We start from the raw sequence: 23,566 nt of genomic DNA on the forward strand, positions 1-23,566 counted from the left end.
TTGCATTTCTCTGACAATAAGTGGTGATGAGCATTTTTTATATGTTTCTTGGACACTTGTATATCTCCTTTTGAGAAGTATCTGTTTGTGTCCTTTGCTCATTTTTTAATGGGTCTGTTTTTTGCTTGTTCAATTGTTTCAGTTCCTTATTTTCTCCCATTCTGTAGGTTGTCTATTTATTCTGTTGATAGTTTCATTTGCTGTGCAGAAGCTCTTTAGTTTAATTAGGTCTAATCTGTCAATTTTTGTTTTTGTTGCAATTGCTTTTGAGGACGTACTCATAAATTCTTTCCCAACATTGATGTCCAGTGTGGTGTTTCCAAGGTTTTCTTCTACAATTTTTATAGTTTGAGGTATTACATTTAAATCACATTGTAATATGTTACTGTAACATAACTACTGTATTATTTGTTATTTAAGGCCCCACCTGGGCCTTAGGTATCATAATAAGGAAGTCCATGAAAGCATAAGCTTTGAGTGCTAATTACTCATTAGTGATTTATTTTTAAAATAAGTAGCCCAATCTGTACCACTCTGCGGCCACAGACAGCCTATTTTTGTCATCAAACCTCAAAGTATATTTTCCCATGGAATATTAAATCTTTTCTTTACAAATGACCAGGATTTTACAAATTTCCTTTGTAACTTTGCAGTAATGTGTCAATGTATACAAACGTTTGAAAAAGTCCCTTTGATGTTCAAAAGCTGTCATACCACCTATCCTTGGAATCTGAAAGAAAGGTTACCTAGGAAACCACCAGTGTTCCAAGTCCATTCCTTACTCTCCAGCCTCCAAAATGATTAAATTCTAAGTTTTGTTTATTCGGGTGCCTCAAGCCTGAGTCTCAGCTTAATCACTTTCTCCCAGAAGCTTTTCCTAACTCCAACAAAGGTTAGCTACCTCCTCATATGCCCTCACAGCTTGTGCTTTTAGTAAGGGCCACTTTAACTGTAATCTCTGCTAGGATGCAAATGCTAACAGAGTCAGCATCAGTTCAGTCTTGTTTACCACTAGAATCCCCAGATTCTAGCATACAGCTAGGAATTCAATACATACTAGAATGCCTTGCTTATTCTACCTGATCCCTTGCGCAGCATTTGATATTCTAGAAGACCTTCCACTCCCTCTTCCTGAAAGCTCCCCTCTCTCGCTGTGGTGTACTCTCCTCTTGTGCGCCTCCCACCATCTTCATTGCTTTTCCTGTAGCTTCCTTTCTTCTGCCTTACCTTTATATTCAACCTCTACATTCCATCCTAGTCTGCCCTGTCTGGGCCAAACATGGCAGTCACTTAATATGGGTGGAATGAAAGAATAAAAATGTCATGCTTCAGACTCTCTTTGAGAAATGCCACTCATATCCATAGTTTCAATGATAACGTTAAAGTGATAAAGTCTAAATATCTATTCCCAAAACTACACTTCTCACCTGAGCAACAAAGGTATATCTCTAATAGCCCCCTTATGTCACTATGTTCTTAACTAAATTTAGGCTATCCAATTAAACATAGCAGATTAATCACACAGAATTATCTCCTTTCCCACCCCAATCTCTGCTAAGATGATGGCAAAGGAATTTCTTTTAAGAAAAAAGTACAAATCCACAAGGGGACACAAAAGAGAATACAGTAGTTAACCAAAAATACCTACAAATGTTGGGATGGTGCAAAGAAGACGGAGGTGAAATAACTGAGTTAGGAGAGTGCTAGAGGAGCCGGGCGTGGTGGCTCAAGCCTGTAATCCCAGCACTTTGAGAGGCTGAGGCGGGTAGATCACGAGGTCAAGAGATCGAGACCATCCTGGTCAACACGGTGAAACCCCGTCTCTACTAAAAATACAAAAATTAGCTGGGCATGGTGGCGCGTGCCTGTAATCCCAGCTACTCAGGAGGCTGAGGCAGGAGAATTGCCTGAACCCAGGAGGCGGAGGTTGCGGTAAGCCGAGATTGCGCCACTGCACTCCAGCCTGGGTAACAAGAGCGAAACTCTGTCTCAAAAAAAAAAAAAAAAAAAGAAAGAAAGAAACCAAAAAAAAAAGGAGAGTGCTAGAGTTAGGATAGTATGGACGTAGTGTTTTTCCTCATTTTTAAGAACATTAATATTAGTTGCAGTTTTTTTTTCCTTCTTTCTTAATTAGCTCTGTTTCTTCTGGGTGACTTTTTCTTTTCTTTTTTTACTGTTTAAAAGTTTCTAAGTGCTGAAATAAATACCAAAAAAAAAAAAAAAAGAAAAAAAGAAAAATCAGCCTGCAGAATCCTGGAAGGGCTCAGCATAGGGGAACACCAGATACTAACAAGAATGAAGCTTATGCACTAACTAGCTAGACTGAAAACACAGGAAGTGACAGTTTACCAAGAAATGAACTGTGATATACAGAACTACATACCCAGCTCCTACTCAGGAATACTGGCAGCTAGGCTCATATTTCTCTGGAAGATTAGAAGATCCTTTTCTGAGAAAATGAACAGCCTAAAGGGGAAAGACTTCCAGGTATTTGGAAGTCAACCCATAACAACAAAAAAATCCACCATTGACAAGCCCTACCTGTGCCCACATAGCTTCTATTCAGCCTTTTAATGCCCTGTTCTTAAATAGGAACAGACAGGAATTCATATTATGAATATAAATGCCAGACAAAGATTAACAAACATTTGAGAGAAACCTCCAATAAAATCTCAGAAAAAGAGAAAATGAAGGAAAAAAGGCATCTGGAAGAAACAGTCAATTATGAAAAAAAAATTACAACTAATGTCCTTAGAGAAAAGAAAAGATATTGTATCCATAAAATAAGTATAGGAAGCTATGAAAAAGGAATAAACAGAAAAGAATGCTTGGAATTTTAAATAAGGTAGCCATAAAAAATTACTCAAGTATTAGAAAATAACATAAAGGAAATCTCACAGAAAGTAGTCCTCCTCACCAGAGTAGGGGGGAAAAAAGTAAGAGAGGACAAAAATATTTACTTTTAAGTTATTAGAGAATTCAGGAAGACTAGTAATTGTCTAACAGGGTTCTAAAAAAAAAAGGGACCAGAGAAAATTGTGAGGGAAGAAATTATCAAAGACATAATACAATAAAATATCCCCTTGGGAGCAAGACTGTGAGGCAGTGAGAAGTAAACCAAATGTTCCTGTTTTCCATCAGACAACATTTAGTACTATTTGACTTTTAAACTATGTGCGTATATTACTTTGATAAACAATTTGAAAGGAAAAAAAAAGCTCCTCAGTTTCTTACCCCTAAAGCTGTCCTTCTTTCCTATACTCCCTTTCTCTGCTAATATTATCATCACCCACTAGCTCCAAAACAGCCCTTTAAGTTCTTTTTTTTTTTTTTTTTTTTGAGACAAGGTCTCGCTTATCACCCAGACTGCAGTGCAGTGGCATGATCATAGCTCACTGCAGCTTTGACTTCCTGAACCCAAACAATCTCCCCACCCCAGCCTCTCGAATAGGTGAAACTATAGGTACAAGTCACCATGCCAAATTTTTTAATTTATTAATTTTTTGTAGAGACAGGGTCTCCCTATTTTGTCCAGGCAGGTCTTGAACTCCTGGGCTCAAGTGATCCTCTCACCTCGGCCTCCTAAAGTGCTGGGATTATACAGGCATGAGCCATCACACCTGGCCTAAGTTCTACTTCTGATGGTTCTTTCACACATTTCTTCTCTTCAAACCTACTGCCCTCATCAGATCCTCGATCACCTCTTCCTGGAATGGTTCCATAATGTCATTACTGGTGGCTCTGTCTTTGGTCTCTGTCCCTCAAAATCATCTTGCTACGGCCATGCTTTTAAAAGATTTTCATACCTGCAATGGACTCCTGAGAACAGTTTTTTATCCCTTTCTAGCCTCCAACCTCCAGGAACTTGGGAGTTGTAGGTAGGAAAGTGTTTTCCTTACCCACCCTGTTCCCTGTTGGTACCTCCAAACCACTTCATCTCCTTCCTCCTTCAAAACTTCCCACTCTGCTGAAGATTATTCCATCTGACCATATTAGTCAATAATGTTCCTTTTGACTGTCATCCAGCTAGCCAGTTACCATGGTTCACTGAAATTCTAGCACCCAGCTTGCTATCTTCCTCTCTACCACAACTTCTATCACATCCTTGGCACTTTCAATATTCACGTTAAAAAGTTACTTCTGTAGATCTTACTTTTTTAGAGCAGGGTCTCACTGTGTTGCCAGGGTGGAGTGCAGCGGCTATTCATAGGTGCATTAAAGTGCATAGCAACCTCCAGCCCTTGGCCTCAAGTGATTCTCCTGCCTCAGCCGCCTAAGTAGCTGGGACTGTAAGCGTGGGCCACTGCACTAGCTCTGGCCTCTAACATTCTTAATTGCATCAACTTCACTGCTATGTTCTATCTGGGCCACTCACTTCCATAGTCATACTCTGGTTCTTGTCATCAACATCCTGACCACAAACCCCTATCTCTCTAGCTTCCCTCAAGCACCCCCAACTCAACCTCAAAATATCATAGGAAATCTACGGAAGACCTATTCCTCGGCATCTGTGTTAACTAGTATGTTTCAGTACTATAATCACTCCCTTGAAAACACTTTAATCGCTTCGTTCCTTTTTCCCTTCATCCTACTGCCTACTTGCCCAACCCCAATTATACCTGAATCTGGGTCTACATCTAAGCAGCTAAATTTTTCTCCAGAAATAAAGAACAACATGACAGAACTCCACTAATTGGCCTTTATGGCCAAAAATATCAAATGGCAAACAATACTGCCCATCAATCTCACTAATTTCTCTGGCAAATTTTTCTTTCTCCAAAATGCTTGTTTTTCTATTACCTTTTCCTTTTCCTCAAACTTGGAACATCCTATTCTATCCCTCTGCTGATGACCTTGCCTTCCCTTCACACCTCACTGAGAAACAAGAAGTAATTTAACAAGAATTGCCTATGTTGTCTTCCTGCCACCAATACTATCAATCCAGCCACATCTGAACCTATACATATAATTTGTTCTCCCCCTGAAAATAGAAGAAATTTCTTGCTTCTATATAAATCAACATTTTTGCTATATAAGAACTGCATTCCTAAAATCACCCCTGATCTCTCCTAAATCTTCAGGTCCCCCCTTTCAACTGGATCATCACCAACCTCAGAGAAGCGTATTTAATACTACCCAGCTTAAGCAAAACAAACAAAATATCTTTGACCCTATGTTCTCTTCCAGTTCTAGCTCCTATCCCACTTTTTTTTTCTTTTTTTGAGATAGAGTCTTGTTCTGTCACCCAGGCTGGAGTACAATGGTGTGATCATGGCTTACTGCAACCTCCACCTCCCAGGGTCAAGCAATTCTCCTGCCTCAACCTCCCAAGTAGCTGGGATTACAGGCCCCTGATACCATGTCAGCTAATTTTTGTATTTTTAGTAGAGATGGGATTTTGCCATGTTGGTCAGGCTGGTCTCAAACTCCTGACCTCAGGTGATCCTCTCATCTCGACCTCCCAAAGTGCTGGGATTGCAAGCATGAGTCCCCATGTCCAGGCCCTATCCCACCTTTCTCTTCTTCACTATACAACGTTTCCAGAATGTCTTTAGTTACGGGCTCTTTCTCACTTTCCATTCTCTCTCCAGCCTATTTGATTGAAGACTCATACCTGTTTTTACCTTGATATAGTTATTAAGTTTGGGCTTTGACCTCATGGGTTCTAATCCATGTTCTGTGATTTACTAGGTATAAAAGCAACATAACTTCTTTTTGCCTCAGTTCCCCCAAATATAAAATGAGGATAATAAAAGTAATTATCTCATAGGGCTATTGTGAGGATTAAAATAGCACATATAGAAGCACAACAATACCAGGCATATAGAAATTGTTAAGACATGCTTGCCATTGTGGTCAACAATGACCCTCTTTCATCTTATGAAATCCAGTAATGAAGGCTCCTCTCTCTCAAGCAGCACTGGACAGAGCCCACACCTCACTTCTACTCGTGGCTTCTGTGACATCCTACTCTATTTGGTTTCCTTCTACTTCATTGGCTACATGTTTTCAGGATCCTTGCTGGCTGCTTAATCTCTAAATACTGGAATATTCAGTCCTCCTTTTTTACCATCTAAACTCTTCTGAGGTAACCTGTTCAAGTCCCATGCTTTTAAATACTATCTATGTGCTAATGTTCCTCAAATCTGTATCTACTATCCTGGCTTTCCCCAGAACATCATATATTTAACCATCTTAACCAGGTTATGAAGTTGGTATCACAAATCTAACAAATCTAGGACAGAATTCTTAAACACTTCCCTCTCCTCATCTCAGGCCAATATATACCTGCTTTTTTCAGTCTTCATATTTCTGGTATAATTATCATCATTCACCTGGTTATCAGGCCAAAAAACTAGTCATATCTGATTTTTCCTCCTTTTCTCAATCTGACATCCAAATATTAGTGGTCCTGTTTGCTCCATCTTCAAAATATATCCCAAGTTTATCTTCACTTCTTACTGTGTCACTGCTGCCATTTTAATCCAAAGTATCATGACTTCTCTGCCGGATACTGCAAAGTCCTCCCAATGGGTCTCATTGCTGCCATCCTTTGCCCCCAACAGGCCAATTTCCTCAGAGCAGCCATAGTAATCTCAAAGGATAAACCAGATCTTATCAATTACCTATTTAAAATCTTCCAGACGTTTCCTATTATGATTAGAATAAAGTTCAAACTAGTGAACTCAGGATACATATAATGATGAATGACTGAATGACTGTAAAGACTTACTAGGATTACAGTTCTGGCTGAAACTAGATCTTCCTTCCTGATAAATACTTAGCTTTTTAAGATGTAACAACTATATCTAAAATTCAGGAATATATATACCTTATATGTTTTATATGAATTTGTTTTATCTCACAAATTCAGGAATATATATACCTTATATGTTTTTTATAAACAAGATTACTGCTACCCAGGCAAACTCTATGTTCTCTCTATATAGGTGAATTTGCTCAAGTAGAATGATCATCTGCAAGTTTCACTGTATCTGACAGGTTCTGAGAAGTATGCTCATATCTCTACATCTCAGCAACATTTGGACCCAATGAACCCTACTGATTCCTAATAAACTGTTCTCTGCTTAGAAGTGAATTTTCCTAGACTTCTGGTGACACTGAATGCTCTTCAAAGAGTATATTGCTGTTTCCTTGAATTGACCAACACCACTGCAGATCACCAGAAACTTGGCAGATGACTCATCTGGCAGAAACATGGAATATATTCTAAATAGAAATCACTTTTAAATGAACTTACTGATTCTTATACTGCCACAATAAATTTTCATTTCTTGATCATCTTCTAAAAAAGATAAAAGACATTTAAAAAAAAAGTGTTGGGCATTATTTTGGCAATCATTTGAACCCCTATACTTAAAATATATTTATTAATAAGATCTGTGATTTCTACAAATGTCATTTAAAATTTTTAACATTAAAAAATAATGTACTGATAATCCTAATTTTAAAACTAGCAACCTAATTATAATTAATGTTTAAGTATTTTTACAGGATGGAAAAATATTATCAGTATCTCAAGATTACTACACATCAATCTAAGATCAGAGTACAAAATAATGGTTTTGTATTTTTTTTTTTTCCTTTTTGTGGAAAATGGAGTCTTGCTATATGGCCCAGGCAGGTCTTGAACTCCTGGGCTCAAGCTATCCTCCCAATTCTGCCTCCCTAAGAGTTGAGAGTACAGACATAAGCCACTGCACCCAGTCAGAGTATAAAACAATGTTTTAAAATTTTCTTTTGGAAATCACAACTCTGATTTATTTGTTAAAAAAAAAAAAACATGCCTTAGTTAGTTAATTTAAAAATATCCCATGCTGGGCAACAAAGGAAGACCCTATGTCTGCCAAAAAAAAAAAAAAAAAAAAAAATTACCTGTACATGGTGACATGCTCCTGTAATCTCAGCAACCCAGAAGGCTGAGGTGGGAGGATCACTTGAGCCCATGAGTTACAGTAAGCTATGATCACGCCACTACACTCCAGCCTGGGCAACAGAGCCAGAGGGAGATAAAATAATTAATTAAATAAATATAATATGTTTAATATAAATAAAATTCTATAAATATAAATAGAATTAAAATATCTATATAGGGGAAAATATGCCATCAGCAAAGACTGTTTTTGATTTCTTTGGTGCTAACCCACTTAAATTCTAACCCATCATCCCTTAAACTTTTTTTTTTGCAATTTCCTTTTTTGCTTTAAATTCTTCTAAGGGTTACTCAAGCATGCAGTTTAGAAGTGCTTGTTTGAATAAATTAATCTTATGTTCATAAATGTAAACTAATAACAGAGTATAAAACAATACAGGAAAAATTGTTAGTTTTATTGGTATTACAGTGTCTTTTTAATACAAGCTAAATACAAACACAATTATTACATATTCAGCCACTTATTCTGCAAAACAACATGCCAAGATCGACCTTGAAAAGTTTATGAAAACCAAAATCTAGAAAATATCTTCCTCAACTTTAAGGACTCCATATACAAATGCAAAAATTGCTATTTGTCAATAATCACATTAAATGTTAAATTACTGACTGAGCAGTAAAAAACAATTTCTGATTTTAAAATTAAATTGCTCCAGATAAAAGCATGTTATTTTCCACGTATGCTATCTTTGTATTCTGCACAGAGTTCCAAGGCAAAGATTGCTTCTGGCTTTATGAATTACCAGAGATGATGATTTGTGTGGCTGACTTATCACAGGTCTTTTACTCTTCCTTCCCGATAGATCCTTAGCTTCTTTGGGAGGTGGTATATGAATTGGTTTCCATGGAATTGGATTATAAAAGGCTGGTTCTGGATAGGAATTTCCACTGTAAAAACCTAAAATTATTGAAAAATCAGATCAAAACAAGAAAAAACTTTGAGATCAAAGAAGCCACTTCAAACTTCTGGAAAAATGTTAAAATGTCAAATGGACAAATTATCACTAATAAGCCAATTTGACTTATTTAAAACTTAAACTCCTTAACATTTTCAAAGTAACACTTTCCAAATACAGTAAATGTTCCAGTTAAAATTAAAACATAAATGATAATTCTAAGAATCCAAATAATATTAGTGTTAAAACCTATGTAAATACAAACTCCTATAAAAATTTTACTAAGTTAATTTTACTATCCTTAAATTGTTTGAACAAAACTTTCATTTTTTTAACTCAGTCTAGGAAACTACTGATTGTATACTACCTTTCTCTTGGCAGATGCTAAAGTTTACAGAAAAACATTTATTTTTCATATGAAGTTATAGTAAATCAAGATTCTTATTTAGAATCACAGAAATTCTGAACCACTGTCAATAAGATTTCACAATATCACTATAATTGTGATTATGAGTTATGGAGCATTCTTTTGCTGATGCATATAAAGTGTTTAAAGAACTGTGATGTCTGACATCTAATAAGCACACTTGAAGGAAGAACATTTTACAAATCATCTCCAAATCCTTCAGTCACTACTGGCACCAAAATTTCTTTATTTCATAATTTATAAAAATGATGTCAGCATAAAGAATACAGAGACTTAAGTACAGCATTTGTAGACAAATATGTTGCTTGTTAGAATTAAACTCATTAAAAATGCAAAAAAAATCCATTATTTTAGCAATTAACTTCTAGTCAGTATGTTTAGTATTCCCACCTAAACTTTTAAGTTTACTACCCAATTACTGGGTTAAAGCCACTGCTTATTACTCTTTTTTCAAGCAAGAAACAAAAAGAAGGAACAGGCCATGCTCAGTAGCTAAAACAGATGACCCTTCGTGACATATGAGAGAGGCCTAATCCTGACAGCAGGAATGTGTCTTTCAGACACTAGCAACCCACTTTGCATAGATATGTCAACACTCACTTCACCAAGATGGTCAAAACAAAGTCTGGAATATGTTCTATTGTGTGAACCAAACAGAATGGGGGTATTTTAATAATAAATCACTTAAACAAGTGAAGGCAGCTGTCAGCAAGGTACGAGCTTCCAACATGAAGGACAAAGAAAAACATGCATTGCCCTTTATAATCAGACCAAGCCTAAAGGCCAATCGGTTTTGTGTCTGGTTCATGTGCTGTCTAGTATTCTACCTCACACAAAGAATGTGCCAAGGACATGGGAAGCTCTGCCTTAGGGAGGGTTAGAAGGAGAGGACCCAAAATGACCCCTTAAAATATATCCTAAATCACTGAAGAAATGTTAAGAGAACATTATTTATTTCTTAATGTTAGAAATCATTAAAGCATAAGTTTGCAGTTTTGTAACTACTGCTTCTAAGAAATACAATTGTCTGACTTGTGGAGAATGACAGTACATTTGCAGCATCTCCATAGGAACTTGGTATGTTTATAGTATAATCTTCCAGAAAATAGTAATTTGAAAGAAAAATAATTTTTACACATTTCTATTTATGTTAAAAAGAGTATAATATTTGCTTCTGCAAACCATATTTACGTAAGCCACATAACATAAAAACCAACCTGTAAGTTTTCCATTGGCATAACCATAGCTCTTTGCAGCTGGGCGAGGTTTATGTTTCGCATTTTCCAACCATTCCTTAAACTTTTTTTCTGCTATTTCCTTTTTCTCCTGCAATTCAGCTTGCTGTTGTTTCTCTTTTTCCTTAAAATGACAAGACCAAAATATTTACAGGGATATTCTGTAACTATACATTGCATTCAAATTCTACTGGTTTTCTTTTCTCCAATAGCTTCCTACACCAATGGCTTATTGGCCATAATACTGAATCATATTTTTATAATATAAGTACAATATTGAACATGATCAGGGACACACATTAAGGTGTCCAGCTCTGAAAAACAATAAGAAATCAAACTCACAAAGAAAAGCATTTGCTGTTGTCAAAGAAAAGTAATTTATAAAATGGTAGTAAGACTTCCCATAAAGTGAATTAAAAAATATTTAAAAGGAATAACAAGTTTTAAACCTGACTGAAAAAATATCAACAGGCTTATTAATATTTCTCAACTTAAGAAAACCACAAATGCATATTCATTTTTGAAGCTTACACACAGCATAACAAGATAAACTGGGATAGCTTCATGTATTTATTTTATGCTAAGACAGTGCCAATTTTCTATTAAATACTTGTTTTAAGATGTAGTTGACACATATGAACACCAAAGTTATGTATTCTAACTGGTCACTTTAATAAAAATACCTTTTCTTTCTTCTTCTTCTCATATTCTTCAGCATTTTTCTTCTTTAACCATTCTTGATATTTTTCTTTTGCTTTTTCTTGCAAGTATTCTTTCTCCAGTTCCTTTGCTGCTTTTTCTTCCATTTCTTTATTAATTTTTTGTTCTCTTTCTTTTCTTTTCTTAAATAAAAATAAAGTTTAATTGTAATACCTGTAATTATCCTTATCCAAGGAAAGACTGTTGCATATAGCAATTTTCTAAACTTCAATTATTTTTTTAAATAGACATGGTATCATAGCAGTTGGCACAACATGGCTTATGAGAATATATAACATACCTGCAATTAACAGTTAAGTGTCAGTCTACCTGCTGGGCTGTAAGTTTCATGAGGTCAGTGACCAAGATCTTCCTCACCAATGTCCACTCAGAGCCTGGGGCAGTACTGAGTGAACAGCAGGTGTTTAATATAGTTTGGCTGTGTCTCCACCCAAATATCATCTTTGAGGCACCTGGTGGGAGGTAACTGAATCATAGGGGCAAGTCTTTCCCATGCTGTTCTCATGATAGTGAGTGTCTCACAGATCTGATGGTTTTAAAAAGGAGTTCCCTTGCACAAGCTCTCTCTCTTTGCCTGCTGCCATCCATGCAAGATGTGACTTGCTACTCCTTGCCTTCCGCCATGATTATGAGGCTTCCCCAGCCACACGGAACTGTAAGTCCAATTAAACCTCTTCTTTTGTAAATTTCCCAGTCTCAGGTATGTCCTTATCAGCAGTGTGAAAACAGACTAATACTGTGCTAAATCAAAATTTGTTGAATAAATGATACTGAATAAAAATTATAATCTGTTAGTATTTTTAAATTGATGTTTACTCTTACTCTAAAACAGGGGCTATATATATACACACATACATACAAACACACACATTATATATATATATATACACACATACACACACACACACATATATATATACATACACATATTTCCTGGATAGTTTGCCAATATTAATACTTGCATAAATCTTTGCCATTGGTGAGTTAAAAGAGGAGAAATGAATAATGCTCATTAAACACTGTATATAAGGGCACATCCAGGAAAATCTCTGGCTAAATAATTCTTCTATAGACCAAAGAGTGGCAAACTAAGGACTTCCAGTCACACCTGGTCCACCAGCCACCTATATTTGTAAATGAAGTTTTATAGAAATGTGGCCACACTCATTCATTTACATATTTATTGTTTATAGCTGCTTTTGCACTACGATAGCAAAGCTGAATGGCTGCAACAAAGAATACATGACCCCAAAGGTTTGAAATATTCATTAACTGGTGCTTTACAGAAAAAAAATATTGATCCTTGACATAGACTACACCTCAATATTTTTTGCTTCTTATTTAAAAGATAATCTACCAATACAGCTAAATTCTAAATAACCAATGACATAGCTATTCTTCTTTATCAAAGGTTAGGAAACAAATCTGCAAGGCATAAAAAGTATATGCAATACAAATGCCATACATATCACCCAGGCAAATAATTATGACCCAAGAAAAGAAATTCTTTGAAAGCAGTTTGCAGAATACATTATTATAAGGAATTCAATTAAGACTCAACTAACAAACATCACTTATAGACAAGGTATGTCCAGGGTTGTGCAGGAAAGACTGGTCTTAAAAATCAAAGCTCAAGTAATGCCCCAAGTTGTATCAAAGTTGCTGTATTTCCTTCTTGCTGGACAGCCAATAGCTATAAAGCAGAATGTTTTCATGCCGAGAACTCAATAGCCATTGGAATAATACTGCATTTTAACTACTTCAAACTGTCAGAAGATCTACAGATTGAAAAGAATCTTGGTGCATATCTTGCTTAATCTCTACGTGACTCATGACTGTCCTCCACAACTTTACCTACAACGAATCAACCAGTTCTTACATTGTTTTTAATTATAGCAGCTGACATTTATTGAGTGCTAACTATGCCTGTTACTATTCTCTGTAATTTATTTCTACACGCTCTCAATTAATTCTTATAATCATGATATGAGGGAGATACTACTATTCCATTATACAAAGAAGGAAACTAAGGCACATGGAGGGTAAATTTGTCTAAGGTCATAGAGATGGTAAGTGATGGGTCACTACAGATATCATGCAGAAATCAAAGTAGGAGAATCTTAAAAACAATTTTATGCCAATAAATTCAACATTTTAAATGAAATGCCAAAACTCCTTAAAATATGTCACTCCCCAAAACTAATTTGAGAAAGAATAGTGTCTGAATAACCCTCTATTTATAAAAACAATTAAAAATTTAAAACTTTCCTACAAAAAATCTCTAGGCTTTGAAAGCTTCACTAGTAGATTATATTACACAGTTTAATATATTCCATATTTTAATAATATATTATTGTGGTATATCTTAATAGTACCAAACTCTACAAAAACGATTTTAGAATATAGAGGAAAAGGGAGCAATCAAAGCTCATTTTAAGAGTCCTGCATTATTCTGATATCAAAACCAGGCAAGAAAATTACAAGGTAAATATCAAAAATGTTTCACATGAATGTGTCTGGGGAAAAAATATATATATACATATATTTGTGTGTGTGTGTATAATATATATAATATATATCAGGAACAGGCAAGATAACTGCCCTCATCAGCAAAAACATGAAATACTGAGAAATATGTTTAACAAAAGATAATACTGCTATACGTCGAAAACTAAAAAAACACTGCTGAGAGAAATTAAAGAAGACACAGATAACTGGAAAGAAAAACCATGTTTATAGATTTAAAATTTGATATTATTAAGATAGCAATTTTCTCCAAAATAATCTATGTATTGATATTTAGCGGAATCTCAATAGTGCCAAGCACTTACTAGAACAGGCATTATTAGGGAAATTGATAAGCCAATTCTACACTGTATGTAGCAAGACACAGGGCAACTAAAACAAGTTTGAAAAAGAATTAAAGACCTGGAGAATTTATACTATCAGATTTCACAAATAATAAATTCAGAACTATAAAACTATAGTAACAAGTTAGTGTGATACTGGCACAGGATATAAATCAATAGAATAGAATAGAATCCAGAAACAGACCTATAAATATATGGTCAAATGATTTTAAACAAAGGTGCCAAGGTAGTTTAATAGAGAAAAGATTATCTTGTCAACATTGTTAGGACAATTGGATACCACATGCAAACAAATGAACCTTGACCTTTAATGCATACCATATGTTAAAATTAAACTGAATTAGACATACAGGTAAAGCTAAAGCTATAAAACCTCTGGAAGCAAACAGTGGCGAGTAATTTTATCCTCTTGGAGTGCACAAACATTTCTTAAATAGAACACAAAAACCACCACCAATTAAAAAACTGAAATATGAATATTCATCAAAATTTAAAACTGCTCTTTAAAAAGTATCATTTGTTAGTGCTTCTTCTTGTTAATGGAAAAAAAATACCATTAAGAAAAATTAAATGGGGGGTTCATGACCAGCTTGTCCAACATGGCAAAAACCTATCTCTACTAAAAATACAAAAATTATGCACTCCTATAATCGCAGCTACTCAGGAGGGTGAGGCATAAGAATCGGATGAACCTGGGAGGCAGAGATTGTAGTTAGCCAAGATTGAGCCACTGCACTCCAGCCTGGGCAACACAGTGAGACTCTGACTCAAAAAGGAAAAAAGAAAATAAAGAAGGAAGGAAGGGAGGGAGGGAAGTGAGAGAGAGGAAGGAAGGAAGGGAGGAAGAGAGAAAGAGAGAAAGAGAAGAAGGGAGGGAGGGAGGGAGGAATGGAGGAAGGGAGAAAGAGAGGAAGGGAGGAAGGGAGGAAGGGGGGCAGGGAGAAAGGGAGTCAGGGAGGCAGGGAGGGAAGGAAGAAAAATTAAATGGGAAGAAAGATTTGCAATAAATGTATCTGAGAAGGGACTTACAGTCTGAATATATAAAGAATTCTCGTATCTTAATAATAAACCCTACTACCCCTTCAAAAAAAAGGGGGGGAAATGACAACACAACACAAAACAAGCTAACAACAAAAGAGATGTAGAAATGGTCAATAGGTGTTATGGACTTTATTGTGTCTCTGCCCCCTCCCAAATTCCTGTGTTGAATCCAGAATCCACAATGTGACCGTATTTGGAGATAGGATCTTTAATGAGTTTAAATGAGGTCATACAGGTAGGACCCTAATCTAAGAGGACGAGTTTCCTTACAAGAAGAGGAAGAGACACCAGGGATGTGTGTTCTTAGAGAAAAACCCTCTGAGGACATAAAAAGACAGCCGTGGAGAGAGGCCTCAGGAGAAGCCAAACCTGCAGACACCTTTATCTTGATTTCCAGTCTCTAGAACTGTGACTAAAGATATATTTCTGTTGTTTAAACCACCCTGTTTGTAGTATTTTGTTATGGAAGCTCTAGAAGACTAATATAATAAGCGTATGAAAGGATGCTAAACATCATTAGATCTCAGGAATGAAAATTAAAACAATAGCATACCACTCCACACTCACTAGAAGGACTTGAAATGAAAAGGGCTGGCCATACCAAATTTGCCAAAGACGTGGAGCAGTTGGAACTTTCTTACAACAGTGGTGAAGATGTAAAATGGTACAAGGACTTTAGAAAAATGTTCGGCAATTTCTTATAAAGTTAAACACATACTTACCATATAGTCCAGTAATTTAGTTCCTAGGCATTCACCCAAGAGAAATGAAAGCAAGTGTCTACAAAGACTTGTAAGTGTGTGGTCACAGAATTTTATTCATAATATCCCAAACTGAAAACAACTCAATTGTCCATCAACTAGCGAACAGATAAACAATTTAAAGGAATAATACATGAAATATCAGGATAAGTTTTAAAACAAAAGACCAACACAACAGAGTACATATTCTATCGTTCTATTTATATGAAATTATAGAAAAGGCAACCCTAATCTACAGGTACAGAAAGCAGATTAATGGTTTCCTTGGAGCTGAGGCTGGCTGGGAGCAGGAAGTTGGGATGAATGCAAAGGGGCACAAGGGAACTGTCTGGGGTGAAGGAAATATTCTATATCTTTACTGGTGCTGGTTACATGGGTACCTAAATTTGCCGAAGTCATCAAATTTAACAAAGGTGCATTTTATTGTTTGCAAATTATAGCTCAATAAAAACAATTCTGAAAAAATCAGAAAGACTTCTGTAGGATTTAAACTAAAGTAGACCAAAACCCCTTTAGTTAGCAAAAGCAGGACACAGCAGGCACTCAGAGTAGTCACTACTACTGAGAGAGGAACCAGCCATTAAGTGGCTTCAGATTTTCTGGCACACTAGTTCTACACCACACAGAGCACAATAATAAATCTTACTTTTTTTAAAGATGCTGCACTGAGAGAACCTTTGTTTCATACAACTAAAGGAAACTAACATAACAAATGGCTACTTAAAGTTTCTGAATTTCTGTTTTGCTTTCTCCAATAGTGTCTCGCACATAGTAAAAGTTGAGTAAATATTTGTTGAAAGCATGAATAATGCAATGATAACAGTGTTATCAATCAATCAACCTTGTTGATCTGAATTAATGTCTTCCATTACAAACTCAGTTGTGTTTGGAGAATTAAAAACGATTTTATTTTTAAATAGTTTCTAAAAAACACTAAAAGTAAAGGCCCTTTTAAAAAAATATGTAACACTGTAATAAACATATCCAGAAAATAAATTACCATGGCAACACAACTGTAAGGAGTACCAGATGAGATAGAACATTTGTTTTAAAAGCACTTAAGAATTTACAATCATATTATAAGAAACTAGCTTTGCTAAATGAATGCATAAATTCTTTTTGTCTGATTTTTTTATAGAACACAGTGAAAATGACTTAAGAGAAAATAGCAGCCACAGATACAACTAAAATGTGAATGAAGCTGGAGGCAGCTGAGGACCACACACCATGAAATATAAACAGAGGAGAAAAAAGCTAGAAGCCAGACAGGAAGAGAAGAACCAGGACAGCAGTCTTTACAAATAGAGGTAAATGTAACTATGTCTGAAAGAAGAAATCTGATAGGTCTTAAAGAAAAAAAAATTCAGAATAATCAATTATTCTTTAACATGAACAAGAGTTCTACAGAACAGGTAAATATAGCTTCTCAGTTTTATTTTTAAATAATTCTCATTTTTAAATAATTTCAACATGGAATTTTGTCTTTAATAACTAGTGATTTATGAGAGGGCATGCCACTTCCCTCCCAATAAAGAATTTTTTTTTCTTCAAGTAATTAGATTAGGTCTACTGCCACTAAATAAAACAGTGAATATATCATCTCCCAGCAGTATCTTACATTCTTAGACAAATAACAACTAGGTTTGATTGGCATGGTAAAATTAGCTTTGGAGTTAGAAGATAAGAGGGGTTTTTAAAGAAAAGAGCAAACTATTCTGCATGTGTAAAATAATTTTGTTTTATAGTTACAAATTTCAAAAATACCCAAAGTTTCGTAACAGTCAGAGAGACTTATTTTGATTTTTGAATTTATTCACAAAGATCTCTTTCATGTTATATCATGGGATGAAGCAAACTTCTTTAAAAAACAATCGACTTCTAAACAAATATGGTTATAACACACACAAACATCTAACCAATTTTCTTCTTATAATACTTGATGAAGAAGGCTATGTCATCTTCAATTTACTGAAATTATTTATTAGTACTCTTAGTAATGCCACTGGGCATTAGATTCAACAATGAAGACAAAAAGTTAGAATTAAAATTTAAAATACTGTCCTACAATTTAAATATTTGTCCAACTTTATAAAACTAGATTATAATAATAAAAGCAGTACCATTCTAAGTATGTAAAAATCACAACAGAAGACAAATTGACCACAGAATCAGTATTTTTAAAATTTCTAATGTGTGTGATCCATTCAAGAATATATTAAAATGAAAAGGAAAAAGTTCATTCAATGAACATCTTCACTCAATTCAACTATTTTTGGACATATATTACGTGCTAGGTACTCAACTAGCTCCTAGAGAACTGAACAAAAGAGGCAAAAATCCCTGCCCTTATGGAGCTTATAATCCCGGGTAAGAAGCAGACAATAAGTTGAAAGATACAATGGAAAGAGATCACAAACAGGGGAGTAGTAATCGTAAAGAAAGGGAGGAGATGATTAGGAACAACAGAAGAATTCTAATTAAATCCTGGTGACCAAGAAGACAGCTAACTAAACAAAGAAATGGGAGAATGGTTTTATGAAGGATGAACGGGCAAAATGGGTTGTTTTAGATTTGCAGACTTAGAGGTACTTGCCGCAAGGATCCAGGTCAGGCCTAGAGATACAGACTTGGTGACTGCCTGCAGGCAAATACTAGTGGAGGCCACAGGAGGGAAAAAGGAGAAAAGTAGAGGGCAAAGGGCAGAAAACAGAGACTTGATAAATGTCCACCAGGATAGAAAAATAAAACAAGCCAGAGAAGAAAGACTCTAAGAGAAATATTTTTTAAAATCTAGGTAATAAAGGGTAATGGGAAGAAAGATTTTGCAAAAGAGATGTCAACGTGTGTGTGCATTTTTCCCTCCTTACCTGCTCATTCTTTTTCTGAACCCATTCCTTGTGCTTTTCTTCAGCAATTATCTTTCTTTTTTCACGTTCTTCTATTTCTTTTCTTTTTTCTAGTTGTTGATTTAATTCCTGTGGATTTTATTTAGACAAAAGGCAACATTTAATAGAAGTACCCAAATCACATATAAAGTCTGAGGTTATTAACCAAATTAAACAAGAATATAGTTTCCTTTATAGAGCATATGTCACTAGCGACAATAACTTGCTTAAGTAACCAGTCTATGATGAAAAAGAGCATTGGTAAAAGTACGTCATTTTTTAGAAATGTGCAAATAATTTCTTGGCAGCAAAACACTAGTTTCCTAGACTAAACTTCAGCTAAATTACCCTCATTGAAATCAACTTTCCCACACATAAATTTTGGCATCACTCTAAGCTACTGGCAGAAGCTCAAGAGAATTGCAACTTTTTTTTGGTTACAGTTATAAGAAGCTTCTGGATTCCTGATGAAGATAAAGCATAGGAATTAAATAATCCCTATATTAAAAATTTAATTCAAAGTTACAGAAAAGAAATGCAAAGAAGTCATTCAGTCTTTCTTTGGGGAAAAAAAGAACCCAGAGTTTTCTTCACTGATTTTATAGGTGCCGAAATGTAAAACAAAAACCACATTCATATTCCAAATTATTTAACTGCCTTGTTGTCACTCGAATCTACATGTTTGGGCATTTCCTCAGGAAAAAGAATGTGAAAGGTATGGCCAAATAAAACTACAACTTGAATGCTACCACTCTGTCACTCATCAGTTAAATTACTGCATTCATTGAGAATGCTGTTCAAACTAGACTTCACTAGGACTCCACAACCATAATTGCTGGTTATTTTTCTTCTCTGTCTTTAGATATTAATAGTCAGATACTTTGACGTCTCTTCTGTTGGTCTCCACTCTCCTCCCTAGCCCTTTCTTTTCCAAAGACTTACCTACCTGGTGGGCATGGGTGGTAGTGGGAAAAACAACTTTCCAACCCTCAGACCAATTCCAGTATCTTAAATGAAGATAAAACTTAACACTAAGAACATCTCTTTTGCATTTTAAACAACTGGTCACAGGAAATCTGTCTTCTATAACCTCTCATTCTAAAATTCTGCTGCATAGAAAATAGCTGCCCTCACTCAGGAAGTCTTCTAACTTTTAAACACTATACCCCCAAAGCAAATATCCACCTTTGTTTTAAGGATTTTTCACGACTCCAGCAGCTATTTTTCTTTGATTACTTACTCAATACACTTTTATGATACACCTACTTTGGACCTAGCAAGAAATGATATAAAGATGAAATCTCAGAAGTCTGATCTAATGTGATTCTCTATACACCAAAGAAATAAATGCTACATTGTGAGTTATTACATATCAAAAAAGTTCAGAGAAGGGAAGGGAAGATGAGGAGAAACATCTTTCCTTCCCCTTAACCTACTATACCAGGCTAGTCAGAAATAAGCACCATAGGAAAAGTGAAAAAATGACTTCAAAAGAAGAGAGAGATTGGGAGATGGGAGGGGGTGGAAAATTTGAGTGTGGTACTAGCTTTACTTTTAGGACAAGCAAAGTGAAGTAAACTCTATGAAACAAGAATACCTGGCAAAAGGGCAAATTCAGAGCTCTTAATGACAAAGGCTGAAGATTGCAATTGAAGCGGTAAGAGCTATTCTGAGGAAGACTGATTAAGAGTTTGCCACAGTATATGAGTTAAAAGACAAAGAAGGTCTGGGCCTCTGGGCCAGGCATGATGGCTCATCCCTATAATCCCAGCACTTTGTGAGGCCAAGGCTGGTGGATCATTTGAGGTCAGGGATTCGAGACCAGCCTGGCCAACATGGCAAAACCCCAACTCTACTGAAAATTTAAAAAATCAGCCAGGTGTGGTGGCAGGCGCCTGTAATCTCAGCTACTAGGAAGGCTGAGGAAGGAGAATCGCTTGAATCTGAGACACGGAGGTTTCAGTGAACTGAAATCATGGCACTGTACTCCAGCCTGGGCAACAAAGCAAAACTCCGTCAAAAAAAAGGAAAGAAAAATGAAAAGAGGGTCTGGACTTGTGTCAGAAAACAAAAGGGGGGAAATTATACATATATACATATACATACACAAATACATGTGTGTATATGTATGTTTATATGTGTATATATAAATATAAAAGTCATTAATTGGCTAGATGGAGACCTGACAACTATATATTAAAATTTTTCCAAAATAGTCCTAAATTGTATTTTCAAGAAAATTATTTAAATATATAACTAAATATATGATTGACTACATATTTATGTACTTTTATGTACCTTTTCAAGATTCTTCACTTAACTAAAAAATAAAAAACAAACCCTGTACTCCTATTTGATGGTTAACAAATCTTAGTTAATGTTGATTGAAGGGGTTAAAGAAAAAAGGTCAAAATGTACCTAGAAAATGCTACCATTAACCCAAACAGTGTTCTAATCTCAGGATGTCTGTTCAAGTAATTTGCCAAACCAGAACATATATCACATTTTGAGACACAACCCTCCCTTTGAAAGCTGGCCCTTAGAACTTCCCACCCTAAATTACTCCATGTTTACCACAAAGGCAAGTCTCTTTCTGGACACAGCTGGAGTCTTCTCTCAAAAGGCCCCTACATGGTCATCTGGTATACCACTGAATTTCAACAGAATTAGAGATAGCTATTAATATTTTCCCATGGAATAAAATACTTGATTACGAAAAACCAAAATTCAAAGAAGATCATAAAAATGCATTTTAATTTCAACAGGTTTTGCCTACTTTCAAATAATTTTTTACCACTGAAGGTAATAATCAGAAAAACTGACAGTTTTGAGTTTCACCAACAGCTCTATATCCTACCCTATTCCTTCATTAAGGGCTGAAGAATGAAATGGTCAAAGGCAAGATGGTTAAATAAATGAAAGAAAGAAAGCACTAGGACTATTCACAAACTAGGTAATTTTTATAATTTACAACTGATTATAATAATATGTTTAAGCAAATGTTAAAAATTAGAATCAGCCAAAGACCATAAAGAACTTGGGGCAGTTGGCTAAAGAATTATTTATAATCATTAAAAAGTAAATAAAAATTAAATGACCTACAAAATGAATATACTAGTTTTTCATAATGCTTGATAATTCATTCAATGTTTACCATGTTTATCATCTCAACAAAAGTTACAAATTTTTTTAGAGAGACAGGGTTTTGCCATGTTGCCCAAACAGGTAATTTTTATGAATTAAAATAATTTTTAAACTTAGTCTCACAGAGATGTCTGAAACAAACCTAAATGTCTGATGCTCAAATCAAATTTATGAGTATGGATGATCTTTTCAATGATTAAACTATCCTATATATGTTCTCTTAAGTCTTAAAGGAAGAAAATAAGAAAGCCAGAATTCATTAAAAAACAAATATTAAGTCTGACTCATTTATTTCTAAAATATGTCTTGACATTGAGGGAAAAGCATTTAAATGGAAGTCAAAGAATTAGGTGCCAGTCCCAGTTCTGCCACTAACTGAAGCCTTGGCAAAATTACTTTTCTGGCCTTCATGCTTTTTGGTTTTAATAGGGATCTGAGATGACTATTCTTTATGGTTAAAAATTTGACATGGTTTATAAACAAGGGAATACAGAAAATAAAGACAGAAAAATAAGGAAAGCATGAGATAAAAACAAAATAATGGAAAAGGCAGCAAAAGAATGTGAATACCACAACAGCTCAACATGAGTTCACAACAAGTTGAGTAGCTGGCCCATATGTTAGGCTATCCCTGGCATAACTGATATGTTAAGGGTCCTGCTAAAATTTAATCACTTCAGAGTTAAGTAACAAAGTAGCCGTAAAAAACACCAAACTACTAAATATATAAACAGGTTTACTCTTTCAATCAAATTATAAATAATTATACCATGCTACATGCTTACCATTGTGGTAGGGCTTATATTTATTACTCTAATATGTTCTCAAAACAAATCTTCATAGCAGTTATAATGCTCTCTTTTCACATATAATAACTTTATTGAGTGCTTTGTAGATACTAGTCCATATCCTGATGTTCATTTATTCCTCATATCAACACTATGAAGTAAATACTATTCTCCCCGCTTCACTGATAAGGAAATTGAGATACAGAAAGGTTAAGGATTTGCCCAAAGTCCAAATTTTAATGCAGGCAGGATGGCTCAAGAATTTGTACTTTTGGGGCCGGGCGCGGTGGCTCAAGCCTGTAATCCCAGCACTTTGGGAGGCCGAGGCGGGTGGATCACGAGGTCGAGAGATCGAGACCATCCTGGTCAACATGGTGAAACCCCGTCTCTACTAAAAATACAAAAAACTAGCTGGGCATGGTGGCGCAGGCGCATCCCTGTAATCCCAGCTACTCAGGAGGCTGAGGCAGGAGAATTGCCTGAGCCCAGGAGGCGGAGGTTGCGGTGAGCCGAGATCGCGCCATTGCACTCCAGCCTGGGTAACGAGAGAGAAACTCCGTCTCAAAAAAAAAAAAAAAAAAAGAATTTGTACTTTTAAACCAGGTGTTATGGCTCACACCTGTAATCCCAGCACTTTGGGAGGTGGAGGCTGGAGGATCGCTTGAGCCCAGGAGTTGGAGGCCAGCCTGGGCAACATGGCAAAACCCCATCTCTCTAAAATAAACAAAAACAAAAATTTGCCAGGCATGGTAGCATGTGCCTACAGTCCCAGCTACTCGGGAAGCTGAGGTGGAAGAAGAGGGCAGATCAAGGCTGCAGTGAGCTGTGGTTGTGCCATTACACTC

The 23,566-nt window shown here is 35.6% G+C and overlaps 1 protein-coding gene across 13 annotated transcripts in view; it reads right to left on the reverse strand.

Moving 5' to 3' along the window:
• Positions 1-23,566, reverse strand: part of CCDC34 (coiled-coil domain containing 34) — a 308,339-nt gene that overhangs the window by 268,964 nt on the left and 15,809 nt on the right. For 10 of the 13 annotated variants that reach the window (XM_074401258.1, XM_074401261.1, XM_074401266.1 and 7 more), the window contains exons 3-8: positions 18,772-18,879; positions 11,196-11,354; positions 10,495-10,636; positions 8,698-8,852; positions 7,897-8,007; positions 7,262-7,306 (exon numbers count right to left, since the gene is read on the reverse strand). In XM_074401258.1, coding sequence (XP_074257359.1) covers positions 7,996-8,007; positions 8,698-8,852; positions 10,495-10,636; positions 11,196-11,354; positions 18,772-18,879 — 576 coding nt within the window. In that variant the 3' untranslated portion in view covers positions 7,262-7,306; positions 7,897-7,995. Of the gene's footprint in view, positions 1-6,936; positions 7,307-7,896; positions 8,008-8,114; positions 8,853-10,494; positions 10,637-11,195; positions 11,355-18,771; positions 18,880-23,566 lie in introns of those variants that run through there. The other 3 variants (XM_074401267.1, XM_074401264.1, XM_003919936.2) reach the window with 3 other exon arrangements.

Source organism: Saimiri boliviensis, chromosome 6 (assembly GCF_048565385.1).
Source record: "Saimiri boliviensis isolate mSaiBol1 chromosome 6, mSaiBol1.pri, whole genome shotgun sequence".
Classification (NCBI taxonomy): Eukaryota; Metazoa; Chordata; class Mammalia; order Primates; family Cebidae; genus Saimiri; species Saimiri boliviensis.